The following is a 17,956-nucleotide window of genomic DNA, read 5'->3' as shown; positions in this document are numbered from 1 at the left end:
CTCATTCCCGGGGTCCCCGGGGCGCAGGGTCATCGCAGCCCTTCAGCGGACAGCAAGGCTCGTCCCGCAGGGATCCCCTGCTTGGCTCAGTGATGTAGTTGTATCATTTGTTCTTAAAAGTTAAAACATGTTTCAAAAAAGAAAGAAGAAAGGAAAGCAATACAGGATGACCTCTGAAACAATTTCAAGTAAATCTCTGCATTTATTGAAAAGCATAGGGGCCAATCTGCAGAAGCCAAACACAGGGTCAGAAACCGATGGAAGCTGGTTACAGAGGGAACAGAGCTGAGGGGTGTTCAGAGGGCCTAGCAGAGCCTGGATGAGGGTGGCTTTGGTGGTGGTGGGGTGTCTGGCAGTGTGGCAGGCAGAACAATGTTGAAGGAGGGGATGCCTGTCATGACATTAGCATCCACTGGGAGGGATGACATACTGTGACCACTCAACTCACAGCCACCGGCAGGTAGGTCCAGGGGCCTGGTGGGTGTTCCTGGGAGACCCTGGGCCCCTGAACCTCAGGAGAGGAAATGATCATATGTGCACATGTACGTATGCATGCATGCCTGTGTGTGTGCTTGGAGGAGCCAGTGGTGGTCGGAAGGGGTCAGACAGAGAGGGTCCTAGGATCCCACAATCCATCTAGCTGCCTGGCACCGCCACCCGTCACTTGGACTTCAGGATGGCTTAGATCAGAATGCACCAAGAGCAAAGCTAGCCAAAGACACAAACTGGAAATTCATAAAAGAATTAACATTGGCCAATCAATACACTAGAATGTATTAAAGCTCACTAGATGTCAAAAAAATTCAGATTAAAACAAGACACCCCCCCCCCTTTTTTTTTTGCCCAATGCACTGGCCAGCTTTGCGGCGCTGGCAAAGATGTGAAACTGGCACTTTTCTTATATTGCTTGTGGGTGTATAGAGTGACAGATCTTTCTGGTGAGCGGTTTTGCAGAATGAATTAAAACTGCTTGAAAGATTCATACTCTTGGACTCAGCAATCCTCTCCCTGCAAGAATTTCGTAAGGAATTCAGAGAGGGCTTCTGATGATGTCTCTGTAAGAACGGTCACCACAGTGCCATTTATAATATTCAAGAAAAACTGAAAATGCTAGGTGTCAACGAATAGGGCATTGGACACATCAACTATGGCTCAGTAACTTATAAGAGATATTTAATAACATGGGCAAAGGCAATTATAAAACTTACAGTATTATCCAAATTATGAAAAATACAGACAGCCCCACAAACAAGCCAGGAAGGATGTATACCCTAAAATTCGCAGGCATTATCCCCAGTGGAAGACTGAAAACTACAGCCTGTTGTCTGAAATCAGGAAAAAACAACATTAAAATAATAATAATAATAATAACAATAATAATAAAAAGACCATCTGGTGTCAGAGCAGTGACAATACTCTTGCCCACAGCACTTCATAGTTCCCCAGGGGCTTTCTTGTGCTAGGTGATTGCACCTCGACAGGCAGTGAGGCCAGGAAACCAAGGCTAAGAAAGGTTCACGGGCAGGTCTCCATGGGGCCAGGCCTGGAAATGGGGTCTCAGACCCCTAGTCCAGCCCAGTGTGTGTCCTGTAACATTACAGCCGGCTGGCCTGATGGGTTCCTTCCTTCTTTCCCTCCTCTCTCCCCTTTCTCCCTCCCTCCCTCCCTCCATCCTTTCTTCCTTCCTAACTCTATTTTTAGCCCTTCTTAAGGATGAAGGCCTCAGACTTTCTCTTCTGCCCTGACAGGCTGCCAGTACCATTAGCTGGTCGGTCCAAGGATGTACCCCACGCCCCCGCCGGCCGCATCCCACCCCTGCCAGTCCCTGCTGCTTTGGCGTCTCCCTGCGGAAGGCCAGCGGTTGCCTGGGACCCAGGGGCACCGGGCGTTGGTTGGGACCCACTTCTGTGTCAGGGCTGTCACGAGGCCAGGCTGCAGCTCCAGAAGCGCGAAGCATCAGCTCTCCAGAGCGCTACAGCGATGGCACCCCAATGCACAGGAGTCCCCACGGGAGTCTAGTTTGGGGTTGAGATGTGCTGAGCCTGGGCTGCGAGCTGCTGGTCACCCAGTCCTCGTGGAAGGCTAATCGAGACCCGTGGAGCTCACAGGGAGAGCCCTGTCCTCAGAGGCCAGGCAGGGAGGCCTGTGCCACCCAGGCCCCTAGGTCCCCGCACCTCGGTGCCAAGCTGGTGCGCTTGGCTCGCAGGGGTTTCCGGGGAAACCAGCTAACACAATACTGATGGGCTGTATTTTGAGCAAGGCGTCCTCTCCCCTCACCCCCACCCCTTTCTCTTCCATCCTTTCTGACAGCTGCACACTCACCCATCCATCTGGACGGGGAGCTAACAGAAGGGCCCCAGCCTGTCAACTCTTCCCCCATTAGGGCTGTTTTAGCCGCCAGCCTGCCTGAGCACCCAATTCGATGAACCGATTAGCCACCATGGCATCACTGGGGTGCCCGCCCTCACCCAGGCCTGTTCTGGAACCTCCCAGGAGACCATCTTCCCCAAGGCTGGTGCTATTAAAGGGCCAAGAGTGGGCCGTGCAGGGACAGATGGCCCGCGATGGAGGGGGTGGAGGGGAAGAGGGCTGGAGAGAAACCTCGGGATCCAGAGAACTGGGAACGTCTCAGCCCGCGGAAAACAGAGACGGCTCGAGGCCCAGCAGGCCGTGATGTGGGGCCCCGATACAGGGGAGCTCTGGGTATGTGGGGCGCTGGAAAACGGGCCAGGGCGGACATTCCACGGCAGGGAGGGGCAGAGAAGTTTCTTCCTAAGATCGTTATGATTTTAAAAAGAGTCACTACACAGAACAGAAACAGACTCATAGATACCGAGAACACTCTGACAGCCGCCAGGCAGGAGGGGGCTCGGGGGCTGGATAAAAAGGTGAAGGGACAGAGAAGTGCAGAGTGGTAGTCACAGAATAGCCATGGGAATGTCAGGTACAGAATAGGAGACAGAGTCAATAATATTGTAATAACTGCGCACGGTGTCAGGTGGGTGCTCGATGGATCAGGGCGATCACTCTGTAAGCTCTATAAAGTGTCTGATCACAGGTTTGTACACCTACAACTAATAGAATATTTCTATCAACTGCTATTAAAAAATAAAAAATGTTACTTTAAAAATAAAAATGAGCCTGACCAGGCGGTGGCGCAGTGGATGGAGCATCAGACTTGGATGCGGAAGGACCCAGGTTCGAGACCCCGAGGTCGCCAGCTTGAGTGCGGGCTTATCTGGCTTGAGCAAAGCTCACCAGCTTGGACCCAAGGTCGCTGGCTCGAGCAAGGGGTTGCTCGGTCTGCTGTAGCCCCACAGTCAAGGCACATACGAGAGAGCAATCAGTGAACAACTAAGGTGTCGCAACGAAGGGCTGATGATTGATGCTTCTCATCTCTCTCCGTTCCTTCTGTCTGTCCCTATCTATCCCTCTCTCTGACTCTCTCTCTGTCCCTGTAATAAATAAATAAATAAATAAATAAGTCACTAGCTAAGTTATAAGAAAAAGATTACTTACCGAATCATCACATGTGCACTTTACATGTACACGTTATATGTCAATTCTATCTCAATCAAGATGACAAGAATAAAAAAAAGAAAGGAAATGAGATTCCTCTCCATGTCCCACAAGGAAGCCGGCCAGCTCTGCAAGGGCTTAGGGAGCACGGGGCAGGGAGGGTCTGAGAGCAGCGGGGAGGGCACTTTGACTCTGCCCCTTTCTCCCCCCGGAACCCCTGATGAGAACCAAAGGGCCTGACCAGGCGGTGGCACAGTGGATAGAGCATCAGACTGGGACGCAGAGGACCCAGGTTCGAGACCCGAGGTCGCTAGCTTGAGCAAGGGGTTACTCGGTCTGCTGAAGGCTCACGCCACGGTCAAGGCACATATGAGAAAGCAATCAATGAACAACTAAGGTGTCGCAATGAAAAACTAATGATTGATGCTTCTCATCTCTCTCCCTTCCGGCTGCCTGTCTGTCTCTGTCTCTCTCTCTGACTCTCTCTGTCTCTGCCAGAAAGAAAAGAAAAGAACCCAGGGGCCAGCGATGAAGTCCAACCCTCCGATATCGGCGGTTGGGCCTCGAGTCACTGGAACCCTCGCCAATATTTCTTCTACATTACTCACCATCTAACTTTATTTTGAGCAGATCACTAAAAGGATTGCTTCCCTGCAAAATGGGAGTGTTAGCCTTCCTCTCCTCAGAAAGCTTTGAGGTGCAAGAAACAATGGGTAGAAAATGCCGTTTAAGTGGGAGATTTTTGTATCCATTTCGATGGGACAAAAAAAGAACGTAATTTAGCATAGGTGGCCAGGGTCCTCCTTACCGTCCTCTACCTACTTAAGACAACCCTGGAATTCTTCTCCCCCTGTCCTTGGTGGGAGGAAGGGTTCAGTCCTGCTGGGAGGGAGGCTACGCTGATGTTCCCAGTGAAAGGGACGGCAAAGGGACAGGGGAGAGGAGACGGGGCTTCTTCAGATGACAGAGACAGGGGAGAGGCCCCTGGTGAAGGGGCGACTCAGCCACCTAAGTGTGGGTGGATTCTTTGACAGGAATTGCATTTCTTTTGAGTGATTACATGGTCATTCCCAAAACTGTTCCATAAACGTTTCAATTGCATTGATCAAGAGTAGTTGCATATCCTACGAAATGCAGCCATTGTCTGAATGGGAAATGTTGCTCAGACAGGGGCAGGGGAGGTTTGGAAATACATTGTGGAGATTTTCAATTGTTTCAACAACTGGGGGGCTCCTACCAGCATTCAGTGGCCAGGGGCCAGGGGTGAGCAGGGGCGGGCAAGGCAGGGCCACGCTGTGCAGTGAAGACTCGCTCCCCACCCTCAAACATCTACAGCGTTCTCACTGAGAACGGAAGGAGAGGAAAGCTAAGAATGTGGCAGAGTAAAGCTAGTGTATGTGAGAACCAGACAGGTGAGCCAGGGAGGCAGGAGAAAGCACCTGGAGGGGAAAAGAGGCCGGACTGTGGAATGGCTGTCTTGTTTTCGACCACACGAGTGAAGGGCCCTCAGGCAGGTCAGGGTCAGGTACTCTGTGGATGCTGCACTCCCTAACATCCTGGTTGGAAGGCCCCATTATTGAAAGAAAAGGCACAAAGAAATGAACTCAGCCTCACCATGGACCAGAGTCAATCTGGCCCGCTCCTCCCCGGGGGAGGGGTCTGAGCCACAGGCAAGAATGACATCGCATAGGGTGAGCACCTGACACCTGTGCGCACCTGTGCATCCAAACACCCTCTACCCACACCGGGCCAACGCCATGGTTTGAAAAGAAGCCCCAGAAACCAGTGACCCCAGAAAACAGGAACTCAACTTCTAACCACCATATAGGCAGTTGGGAACCCTACCTGTAAATGGCAATCATAACACTCTCGGTGTCCCCATCTTGACCACTGGGGAGGGAGCTGGGACAGGAACTAGACTTCCTTTCAGTGTCCCCATTCGCAGATGAGAAAAGAGAGGCTCCAGGAGGGAGCGGCCGGCCCCCTGCAGCAGATCCGGGAAGGGAACCTGGAGTCCATGCCTGGAAACCCCACTCCATTCTGTCTCCCTGCGTAGATGGCAGGACAGGAGGGTTCGGGGGACACGGTTTTTCTTTCTGTCCCAGCCTCCATCTCCTCTCTCTAGTTACAGCCCCTCGGCTTATGCCCAGCACGAATGAGACCTGTTCTCCTGCTTTACCCTTGAGGTGGGCCTGTGAATCCCTCTCTTTTCACAACACACACACACACACACACACTCACACACTCTCTCTCTCTCTCTCTCTCTCTCTCTCTCTCTCTCTCTCTCTCTCACACACACACACACACACACACAAACTTGTTCTTCCAGCACATTCTCACTGTGCTTAAGCCCTCTTTGGATTCTGACACTCACAACTTAAGACCCCAGCTGACCCAGTAGGCACATTCTGCCCACAGGAAGCACGATCATGCTGTTCCCTCTGCCCGGAATGCCTTTCCCCATCCTACCCCTACAATAATACCAAGAACAAAAACAATCCTTCCTCTTTTCTGCTGACGCTTGACATGTGTGGTTGAATGAGAGAAAATGAACGAATGAAGAAGTGATTCCCCACGGAGACTCCACGCTGTTCAAAGATTGATACTCTTCAGTGTTGGCGAGACTGTGGGGGACACAGCACCTACTCTCCGAGGCTGTTGGCTGGATTGCAGTGGGTTCAGCTGTCTTTGGAGGGCACCTTGCTAGTTGAGGAAAATGCAGATATCTGTCAATTCTGCAATTCTGTCCTTAGGTATATATTTATGCTAAAGGCAAGAGCCCACGTGTGCGCTCAGAGTCAGTACAGAGGACGCTGGCTGCAGCTCCGTCTGGAGTGGTGGCAAAGTGGAAACAACCCAAATGAACATCAGGAGACTGATTCAGTAAGCGATGGAACACCTACACCCCAGAGCACCACGCAGCTATTTAAAAAACGAGGAAGCTCCGCGCAAACAGACAGGGGAAGCAGTCTAAAATACGCAGTTCAGAGAAAAGGCATGGCATAGACCAGCAAGTATAAATAAGCTCATTTTTGCAAAAAATATAGGTCCACATATTTGCAAATTTAAAAAAGAAAGGTGGGCCCTGGCCGGTTGGCTCAGTGGTAGAGCGTCGGCCTAGCGTGCGGAGGACCCGGGTTCGATTCCCGGCCAGGGCACACAGGAGAAGTGCCCATTTGCTTCTCCACCCCTCCGCCGCACTTTCCTCTCTGTCTCTCTCTTCCCCTCCCGCAGCCAAGGCTCCATTGGAGCAAAGATGGCCCGGGCGCTGGGGATGGCTCTGTGGCCTCTGCCTCAGGCGCTAGAGTGGCTCTGGTCGCAACATGGCGACGCCCAGGATGGGCAGAGCATCGCCCCCTGGTGGGCAGAGCATCGCCCCTGGTGGGCGTGCCGGGTGGATCCCGGTCGGGCGCATGCGGGAGTCTGTCTGACTGTCTCTCCCTGTTTCCAGCTTCAGAAAAATGAAAGAAAGGAAAAAAATAAAATAAAATAAAATAAAATAAAAAAAATAAAAAAGAAAGGTCCTCAAATGACTCAGGGTAATTTGCCAATACTTGTCTCTAGGGAAGGGCATTGGCTTAGAAGGGTATAAAAGGAGATCTTTATTCTATGTAGCAGATTCATCAAATCTAAGGTATCGATTATTATAATTCAACTCATATTTTATGTACCAATAGAAAAGAAAAAAAAAGGCTTTGGCTGGTGGCTCAGTGGATAGAGCATTGGCCCAGCATATGGACATCCTGGATTCAATTGCTAGTCGGGGCACACAGGAGAAGCGACTATCTGCTTCTCCCTCCCTCCCTCTCCCCCTTATCTTCCTCTTCCCCTCCTGCAGACAGTGGCTCAACTGAGTGTGACCCCGGGTGCTGAGGATAGCTCTGTTGGAGCACATCAGCCTCAGGAACTAAAAATAGCTTGGTACTTGAGCATCGGCTCCAGACTGGGTTGTTGGGTGGATCCCAGTCAGGGCACATGTGGGAGTCTGCCTCACTATTTCTCTTCCTCTCACAAAGAAGAAGAAAAGATGAAGGAGAAGAAGAAGGAGGAGGAGGAGGAGGTGGAGGAGGAGGGGGAAGAGGAGGAGGAGAAGGAGAAGAAGAAGGAGAAGGAGGAGGAGGAGGAAGAGGAGGAGGAGAAGAGAAGAAGGAGAAGAAGGAGCAGGAGGAGGAGGAGGAGGAGGAAGAAGAGAAAACATTGCCAAAATTAAGACATGATACTTCCCCCATCTTTTAACCTTTTATTTTGAAATAAGTTTAGACTTATGGAAAAACTGAAGGGAAGACAGAACACAGGAATTTCCCACATACCCATCACCCAGCTTCCCCTCCTGTTAGCCTGTCCCAGAACCATAATACAACTCGAGAAACTAGGAAATAAAACATGATGCAATATTTCGTATGAATTTCACCGGTTTCCCCAATAATGCCCCAATCCAGGATGCCACATGGCATTTGGTTGTCACATCGTTTCCCCCAACCAGGGACAATTCCTCAGTCTGTCTTTGTCTTTCGTGATATTGACACTTCTGAGGAATGCTCATCTATTCAACCTGTAGAACGTCCCTCAAGTAGAGTTTGTCTGTGGTTTGCTTCTGATTAGACACAGGAAAGAACACAGCAGTGATGTGTCCTTCTCACTGCATCCCACCGGGGTAAGTGCTGTCAATGTGTTCTATTACTGGGATGTTGACCTTACACTTGATTAAGGTGATGCCTGCAGGTTTCTCCAGCGCCGAGTCACTAGATTTCCTTTCGTAATTACAAGTATCTTGTGGGAAGATACTCTGAGACTATGTACACGTCCTGTTTCTCATCATACTTCCACTAATTTTAGCAACCGTCGACGGTTGCTAAAATTCTTGCCTATAATTATTATTGTGGCATTTGCTTAATGATAGTTTTCCATTTCCGTCATCCCTTCTACGCTTATTAATTAGAATTATCCCGTAAGAAAGAGCTGCCCTTTCTCCTCCAATATATTCATTTACATCAGTTGGAACTCACTGGTATTTATTTCATTCTAAGGATAGTCTTCTCACAGGATACCCTTACTCCTCTGAAATGCCTAATGTATTACTGTTTGGAGGAACAACATTCACCTGGCAAAGCACACACCCCAAGAACTCCTAGGATCTTCCTGCCTCAAATACAATGTCTGCAGAAGGGTGCCCCGTGTCAGGCCCCACTCAACATCCAGGGCCCTTCTTCTCAGAACAGCACCTGGTTTCCCTTTGGAAAAGGTCACCCTTCCCCCACTCTCAGTCCATGTGGTTCAGGCAGGGATGGCCACACCCCTATCGGCGCCCCAGTGGCCCAGGCCTAAGTCATTCATTCATTCATTCACCAGATTTTGATTGAGCACCTAGTATATGCCAGGCACTGTTCTAGGCACAGGAGACAACATACTGACCCTTACAGACAACAGGTCCTACCTTTGTGGAACTTTCTAGGTGGGGAGGCAAACCATCAACAAATCTAACTCAATACAGGTGTCTCAAAGGTGCTGCGTGCACAGAGGAAGTGATGTCAGAGAGGGAGACGGGGAGTGGGCCTGGGAGCTGTGATCTGAAACAGGGTGTAAGAAGAGGGGTCTCACTGCCCTGGCCGGGTGGTTCAGTGGATAAACCATTATCCTGACACACCTAGGTCAAAGTTCAATCCCCAGCAGAGCAGGTAGGAGAAGCAATCAATGAGTATACAACTAGATGGAACAACTAAGTGGAATGATCGGAGGGGGTTGATTCTTCTCTCTCTCTCTCTCCTTTCCTCCTCCTTCTCTCCAATCAATGGAATGATTTAAAAAAACATAGAAGGGTGTCTCACTGGGGAGGCAACATGAGCAAGGCCGAGAGGGAGGGGAGGGAGGGAAGAGAGGGCCTGCGTTCCCCGGGAAGAGCGCTCAGGGCAGAGGGAACAGCCAGTGCAAAGGCTGTGGGGGTTTGAGCAGAGGGGTGATGGGATAGGACCTCCATTTTATTTATTTATTTATTTTTGTATTTTTCTGAAGCTGGAAACGGGGAGAGACAGTCAGACAGACTCCCACATGTGCCCGACCGGGATCCACCCGGCCCGCCCACCAGGGGCGAAGCTCTGCTCACCAGGGGGCAATGCTCTGCCCCTCCGGGGCGTCGCTCTGCCGAGACCAGAGCCACTCTAGCGCCTGGGGCAGAGGCCAAGGAGCCATCCCCAGCGCCCGGGCCATCTTTGCTCCAATGGAGCCTTGGCTGCGGGAGGGGAAGAGAGAGACAGAGAGGAAGGAGGGGGAGGTGGAGAAGCAAATGGGCGCTTCTCCTATGTGCCCTGGCCGGGAATCGAACCCGGGTCCCCCGCACGCCAGGCCGACGCTCTACCGCTGAGCCAACCGACCAGGGCCAGGACCTCCATTTTAAAAGCTCCCTCCTCCTGCTCCGTGTGGAACAGACCTGGGGCGCGGATGCCAGCCAGGAAGCCAGGGACTGCAACTATTCAGAAGACAGCAGCTTGTGTCACGATGGCTGGAGGGACAGAGTTGTCATTCATGAGCTGGGCAGACCTTGCACATACCAGGCACCGTTCTTGGGGACAGCTCAGGCTGAGCCAGGTGACACTACAAGTGGCAGGTGGGTTTAAGAGTCTGCACCTCAGGGCAGAGGCTGGGGCTGGTGATATCAGCATCCTGATAGTGTCTGAACGCATGAGACTAGGTGAGATCCGCTAGGGAGGGAGTCGGAACAGAGAAGATGTCCCAGGACTGAGTCCTAGAGAGAGGAGGCGAGGAGAGAACAGCACAGTCCAATGAGAGGGAACAGCCCATTGGGCAGGGGCCTCCGAGATGGTTCAGGAAGGGCCCAGGCTCCAATCAGAACCAGCCCTTTGCTGGAATCCTTGGGGAAGAGAAGCTCTTTGCTGGGTTACCAGGTAGATGGTCTGTGAGCCAGCAGCCAGCTTGCCACCACAAGGAAGGGCCAGATTTAGAACCAACCCAACCCAAAGAACCGGTAGCGACGTCCTTTTCCCTGTTCTTAGGGAATGGCGGAGGTCAATACCCACCTGAATGACCCCTCCTCCCTGGGGTTTTCTGAGAACACGCCCTCTGCACAACACCTTGGATTGGGTTTATCAGAACCCCAGCACCTCCCACTTCCTCCTACACATTTGTTAACTTTTAGTTTTAAAAAATAAAAGTTGAATTTCACACGATACGCATTCACTGAGAAAAGTCAGAAAAACAGAAGAGCAAAAGGGTGTGAAAATCACATAGAATCCTATTCACCAGAGAAAACCACCATTAACAGTTTTATCTCCTTTCCTTCCTATTTCAGAGCTGCTCTCGACACTGCAAAACAAAACAGAACACCAAGAATGCTGTTTGGAAGCATCTTTTGGACCCTGGAGCCAGATATCCTGGTTCAAATTCCAGCCGGCCAGTTACCATCTGGTGACTTTTGGCAAATTACCTAACTTCTCTGTGCCTTCTTTTCCTTGCCTGTCAAAAGGGCGAAATGATAGCTCCTACCTCACAGGTTGCTATGACGATGAGTTAATGTATAGAAGGCACTTAGGACTACGCCTGGCACGTGGCAAATGCCATCTAAGTGTGAGCTGTCATCACTGTTATTATTACATTAGTATTACATAAGGGGACATCTGTTCAGGTGGATAGACAACTTTGGCAGCACGATTCACAGCTGCCTGGGTCCCTTGGTATGAACGCCTTCCCATGCATTTAACCCCCTCTACCTGTTAGGCATTTAGGTTATGATTTCCAGCCTCTATTTTTCTTCTACGAACAACTACAGGATAAGCATCCTTGTTCAAGCCCCTCTGCACACATCTTTATTTGTTCCTGAAAACTCAACTGCTGAGTCACAGACCACATATATTATTCAGCTTTTGAGACATCATTGCCAACTTGCCCTTCATAAAAGTCACAATCGCTGACCATCGTATGTTCAGTGGAACGGCTTGCTGGACACCCGCCCCGCCTCACCCGTGGCCCTGGGCACAGCCGGCGGTCCACACGCCTCTCCTCTCCTCAGGCAGACCGCGCCTCCCTGCTCACCTGTGCAGCCCCCATGCCCACAGCCCCACGGCCCAGGGAAGCAGTCAGGTTTACGGAGACGGGTGGACCTGACGTGGGGACTCGGGGTCGGATGTTCCGCCTCCTGGGGTCAATCTGTGCTTCACTTTCCCTCACGTGTAAAATGTGGGTCAACACACCTGCCAACGATCAGGTCCTATGTCAATGTCATTGGTGAAATTGTGAGAGAGACAAAGTCCATGCATTAAAATAACACCAAAAGCCCAGACAGAAAAGTTTTGCTTTTAAATCACACATCAGTAAAAAAGTGTATTTTTAAAAATTTCCAACATCCAATACTGAGACTCCCAGGGGAGCATTTCAGAGCCCAGACCTGCCATTTAGAAGCTCTCTCTGAACCACTGTGAGGACATATTGTTTGAGTGCAAATGCACAAAAACTGTCACCTTTCTACTTGCAGTGGGACTAATGCCCCACTTTCCCACATCACGCTGGGAAATAAAAAAGCACCAATCCAGAGGCACTGAGAGTGTGCCCTCTGGAGACAGCAGCAAGCCTGCGTGGGGCTGCCAGGACACTGGGCTCCTTCTCATGATGCTAATGACGTAGGGCCATTATTCCCATTTCACTGATGAGCAGAACTCGGTCTAGAGAAGTTAAGAATTTGCTCAAAAACTGAGAAGAAGGGACGAGACCCTGAAATTCACATTCTCTGATTCCCAAATCCCGGCCCTCCCTGAGCCTGCAGACACTGTGAGGACATCTGGGAAATGCATCAGTCACCCCCACAGCCTGCGGGGACAACCCCTACCGCCTCCCCGCCTCTCTCCGGAACGGAAAGACGCCCAGGCTAGGCATGACAACTCACGGGCACCCTGCCAGCCCCGGGCGTGAGGGGCACCTGGCTTTTCCCACCTGGTGTCAGAGCTGCGGAAGGCCAACCAGGGGCCAGGTCCCTAGTGTCATGCCCACCTTGTCCCATTTGGCGGGAACCTAAGGCCTAAGCAGGGTTCCCTCGGAGGCACATCTCAGGGAGGCCCGGATGGTGTTGAGAACCCAGAGAAGGAACTGGAACATCCAGGGGGAAAGGCATCAGGTGACTGGAGCGCAGGGGGGAGGGGGCGGCCCCAGGACACTGAGGTGGCAGCCTGGGGACAAGAGCACAACTGCTGTTTGCGGACCGCCCGCCTGCCTGACACTGCACTCAACACCTAACTCACCCTCTCCCTTCTGCTGCTGAAGAGCATGTCCTGGTGGGTACCACGATGAACCCATTTTACAGATGAGGAAAGTGAGGTGCAGAGCAACTGCGAGAATGGCCCACAGCCATGTAACTGGAACACACAGGACAACCCAGAGCTCAGGATGGAGGTGTGAAATCCAGCTCCACCTCTTCTCAGCGCTGTGAGGTGAGGAAGCGGCTGGCCTTTCGGTAAAACGGCACGATAATAACATTGAGGGATGTGAAAACTATAGAGAGCTAAATAAATATGAGTTTAACCAAAAGGTCCGGTGAAACGATTTTCTAATGCTGACATGGGGATCTCTAAGAAATTGTCCCGGAGACACAGGTTATGGGTGGGCTATGTGAGCCTGGACTCAGTCAACACTTAATGCCCACTTGCTGTGTGCCACCCCAATGAACCGGCCAGTGCCCTGACTGTGACCTGTTCTCATCCAATGGGAACATGGGTGATAAAGTAGGGCAAGCAGGGTAGGGAAAGAGCTTAACTTCCTAGTGGCCACCCACCCAGGGTAGGTGGAGTCCTCCACTACAGGGACAGCCAAGATCAAGGAACCAGAGGGGAGATGGAGCCGAGAGGTGCCCAGCAGGGCTCGCCCCCAACCAGGGGTGTCATCTGTGCTATCTCAGTGAGCCACTCCAACTCTCAGAGGGCGGGGTCAGTAATTCAACCTCTAAGATGAGAAAACTGAGGTCAGAGAGGTTAAGTAACCTGTCTGAAATCACACAGGTGGCCAGCAGTGGCCACCTTTCCCTTTCCTTGAATCTGTGGGACAGGGAAGAGGACAAGAGGGAGCTGAAGAGAAGAGGGAGGCTGCAAAGACCACAAGACAGCTACTGAGGAGATGCACTGTCTCCCAGGGTGACAGTGATCAATGACATTCACCAAGGGGGGTCCTGATTCAGCCTGAACAAGGCCTCAGGCAGTCTGTCAGAACCGTGCAAGCCTGTCTGATGAGGGAGGAAGGGAACTCACTGTACCTGTCCCTAGAAGATGAGGGTCCCAACACTGAATGGGGACCCCAAAGCCTGGACCCCCACTGGAGCCTTGCACATGCTCCCTGAGAGCATTCCTGCTCCAGGCCCTCCGTGGCTGGACAGCTGGACCTGCATGCAAGGCTCTAAGAGCCCCTGGGGTTGGAAAAACTTCCCCTCGGGGGATTTAACAAGTTCAGCCACCAGTGCGGTTCCCTTTGAAGTCAGGTAGACAGGCTGGCCTCAAGTGAGCTCTACAAGGAAAAGCTGGCAAGAGACTGGAGGAGGGGCCCGCCCTGTGATAACTGGGCTCAGATCTGGCACTTCTGAGGACCTGGCCAGAGTTTCCAGCGCTCTGGGGACAGGCCCCCACGCCCCACTGGGTGTGAGCCTGCCACGGAGCCAAGGAGCAGCCAGCACTGCTGCTCTAACAGGCACTCACAGCCTGAAACCTCACTCAACCTACCCCCACAAACTCTCTCCCTCCCTCCTTCCCTCCCTCTCTCTCCTTCCAGGCTCCACTTCAACCCACTCCCAGTTCAAGCTTCTCACACCCCAGGGCCTCAGCAATATGCTGTTCCTCCATCCGCCAGCCTGTAATGCTACCGCCCTCTCCATTAATAGAAATCCTGCCTTTTAGAGTCCAGTTCAAACACTGCCCCCAGCTCAAAGCGCTCTGCTTCGTCCCCACTCAGATCCCAACCCGTCCCCTGAGGGAACCCCCACACTGCTGCCCTTTTCCCATCTCCTAACAGGGTTCCTGTGCTCTGTTCTCCTTCACCAGACAGTAGGGTCCTCAGGTTAGGGACCAAACTGCCCAGGTGCCAGAGGACACTCACTGGAATCCACATGTCCATCCAGGATGCACTGATTGAGCCCCTCCCGGGCCCAGGGCCCGGTGGGATCCGGACTGTTTCCCTTTCCTAGCCTCCCTTCCTCCTGCCCAGTTTCCCCACAGCGGAGACCCCCGAGGCCGCCTGTGCCTGGGAGAGTGGATCCTGCCCTTCAGCACCCTGGCCCCAGTCCTTGCTCCTTCCGCCTCCTCCTCTGGGCACACCAAGTCACAGCTCCCTGCATGTGGCTTCCAGCGCCGTGTCTGGCCACTTCTCCACAGGGGCTCCGAGGCTGCGGGTCCCCAGTCATCGGGGTCCAATCTAACTTCCCACTTCCCAGGCCTCTTGGCCTCTGCATCCAGCGGGAAACTTCTCCTGGGAGACTAGCTCAGACTGTCACCGGGAGCAGGAATAAGAGCTATGGTCTGGAGCTCCTTTCTTGAGGGGACCGAGCGGCACTGATTGGAGGGCAGGGATTCTAAGCTCCCTTTCTCCTTAGGGAACCGGACCGGAGCTCGGCCACTCCGAGACTGCAGGAGGCCGCTCCCCTGGCCCGCGCTCCGGGACGCTGGGGACCTGGGGAGACGAGCCGGGCGGGGCCGGGCGGCCACAGGGACTGGCGCGCACGGGCTGGGAACCAGCTGGCATCTCCTCCAGCCCCAGCCGGAGCCGCCCAGACCCGGCCGCCGCGCCCCGCGCCAACTCGGACAGCAGCGGGCGGCGCGGGCGGCCGAGGGGGGCGAAGGGGCGCGGTACCTGTCAGCAGCCCGAGCTTGTGTCCCAGCACCTTCATCGCGGCGCCCGGCGCTGTCCCGCGCTGCCCGGCGTGGGGGAGAGGAGCGGGAGGCGAGAAGCGAAGTAGCCCGAGAGCCGAGAGCAGTGCGGGAGCAGCTGCCGGAGCCGGAGCTCTCTCGCCGTCCCCCGCCCCCCGCGCCGCGCTCCCCCCTCCAAAACGCTTTTAAAAATCCACCAATTGGACGACCGCGCACCCCTAAAAGGCGTCCGCCGCCACCTGGTCGGGGTGAACCACGGGAGGGGAGGGAGCGCGCGGGGTGGGTGCGGTGACACTCGGGAGGCGACCAGAGGGGGCCCGTGCGCCCCGCGCCGGAACAAAGAGGCCCCGCCACACGGGCGTCGTGCTGGGGGAGGCGCGGGCGGCGGCTGGGTCGTGGTCCCTGGGGTCCCCGCGTCCGGCTGGAAGGCGAGGAGGGAGAGCTCGGGTGGGTGGGGGTGGGGGTGGGGAGGGGAGGGTGCCTCCCTCGCGTGGGCGCAAGGTGGCCCCGGCGACAGGGCGCCCAGCTCGCTGAGTCTGGGGTCGTGCGCAGCGGCTGCACCGCAGCCACAATGACAGGGGGACAAGGGAGCAGGGCGGAGGGCGGCGCCAACTCACCGAGGGCGATGCGAGCGAGACAGACAGACAGACAGACGCGCAGGCGGGAGCAGGGCCTCGCCGCGGCCGCCGCCGACGCGCGGGTGCGGGTGCGGGTGCGGGTGCGGGTGTCGGCGGCCCCGGGCCCCTTAGCGCGCGGCTGCCAGGGGCGGAGGCCGGGCGAGGGCGGTGCGCCTCGGGGGCGTGCCCACGTGGGTGTGGCTGGTCCCGGGAGGCCTTCCCGGGCTCAGCTTCTGCCTCCTACCGCGGTGGGAGTGCCCGTGGGTGGAGGGGCAGGCGGGCGAGGGGAACACCGCGACGCCAGGTCCCGGTGGACTCCCGCCGCTCCCCTCCCACTCCTCACTTCCCGCGGGCGCCGGGGGGAAGGGTCCCCGCTGCTCGGACTCCGCCAGGTGCGGAGGGATGCCCCGCCTGCCCCTCCGATCCCCTTGCAGCTGAGGGGCGTCCGGTTCCCGAGGGAGGGGGCAGCCTCCGCCTCAGTCTTTGTTTAGATTACTGAGGGGAACCCCAGCCCGGAGGAGGCAGCACCTCTCCCTCCCTCTCCTCCACCTCTGCCGTCTTGTGGAAACCGCTGGGGATAAGCCCTGGGGGAGGGGGGGTGGTCAGGAAGAACCGGGTGTCCAGGGGTCCTTGGGTCGTCTTTCCTCCCACCTTCAGGGTTTCCTTGGGGAACTCCCGTGGGAGTGACAATCTCCAGGCAGAGATGTTCTAGGCCCTCAGCCCCCTGGCAGGTGAAAAGGTCCTTGCTCCCCTCAATTGACCTCCACTAAGGGAAAAGCTCGTTCTGGTCTGGCCCAGGGGGCGTCGCTCCCCTCACCTGTCACCCCAAAGGAGGGAGCGCCAAAGCCCCTGGCTAGGGAGAGTGGAAATCTGATGACCTGAAACGTTGACTTGGGCGAGACAGCTCAAGAGGAGGGGTCCCGGACCGGGTTCTATTCAGGCTGTGCCAGTGACCTTGGGCGGGGCCCTGCCTTCCCGGATTCCAGCTTTTTGGTGTAGAGTGAATGTGTTGGACCAGGTCGTCTGGGAAGTTGGGGGAGGCAGTGGAGTGGGAGGTCAGGTGCATTCTGCAGTGCCTCCCTTGAGCCCCTGTATTTGGGCTGGTTTGTGGAGAGGCCATGGAAGCTGCTATGGCCCTGAATGAACAGAATCACTAGCCTGAGGAAGCTGGTCAGACTTGGTAGCCCCAGACGGAGTGTGCATTCTTGCTCGAGGTGCAGTATATAAACGGTATGGGAGGCAGCGAGCTCGGGTTCTCCTTACAGCCCTGGGGCTCACCTTGGGGATATCCTTGCCTCTCAACCGCCTCTTCTGTAAAAGGGGGTGGGAGGAGGTCAGTGCGGACAGAGTGAACTTCGATGTCCAAAACATCCAGGAGACCGTGGTTCTATTTATACGAGTCCGGAGCCAGTCCTTAAGAACACAAGCAGGTTCTACAACTTGCTGGCTGAGTGATGTCCAGTAAGTTACTTAGTCTCTCTGAGCCTCCATGTCACACTGGGTGAAACTGGGATGATGTGGACCTCAGAGGGTTCTGCTAAAAATTAAATGACGAACATAAAGTGCTCAGTGTAGTGCCAGGCACATGGTTGAAGTGCTCAGTAAACAGTTGCCTTTATTCTTGATGATGAAATTGTTATTATTGCATTAGAGATTCAGGCAATCCTGAGTTCTACCCTTTTCAATAATTTCAGACCTAGTCATTAAACAGAATGAATTGCTGATGTTCCAGTGACATAATTCACGAGACCCAGCCTGTCCTGAACTCAGAGGAATACGGCCCAGGAGGGTGTATAAGGCTGCCTCGGAAGAGCTTTGCAACTATGACCCATCTGTCCATGCGTGGAATGGGGTCTGCATGGCCTTGAACTAATGTAGACAATCCACTTGGTTCAGATAACTCATGAACCCCAGGGGAGCATTCAGATGGGTTAGGTTGTGGATTTGAGCCCTAAGAGTAGAGACAATAGATGA

General features: G+C 54.1%; 1 protein-coding gene across 3 annotated transcripts in view; it reads right to left on the bottom strand.

Moving 5' to 3' along the window:
- Positions 1-16,114, bottom strand: part of NDRG4 (NDRG family member 4) — a 35,614-nt gene extending 19,500 nt beyond the window's left edge. The window contains exon 1 of one of the 3 annotated variants that reach the window (XM_066349884.1): positions 15,983-16,114. Coding sequence is in view for 2 of the 3 variants with exons in the window: in XM_066349882.1 (XP_066205979.1) it covers positions 15,349-15,385 (37 nt within the window). In the remaining variant the exon portion in view is untranslated. Of the gene's footprint in view, positions 1-15,348; positions 15,507-15,982 lie in introns of those variants that run through there. The other 2 variants (XM_066349882.1, XM_066349883.1) reach the window with 2 other exon arrangements.
- Between the last annotated feature and the right edge of the window lie 1,842 nt (positions 16,115-17,956).

Source organism: Saccopteryx leptura, chromosome 9 (genome assembly GCF_036850995.1).
Source record: "Saccopteryx leptura isolate mSacLep1 chromosome 9, mSacLep1_pri_phased_curated, whole genome shotgun sequence".
Taxonomy (NCBI): domain Eukaryota; kingdom Metazoa; phylum Chordata; class Mammalia; order Chiroptera; family Emballonuridae; genus Saccopteryx; species Saccopteryx leptura.
The sequence above is the reverse complement of the archived record's forward strand: the minus strand, read 5'-3'. Positions and strand labels throughout refer to the sequence as shown.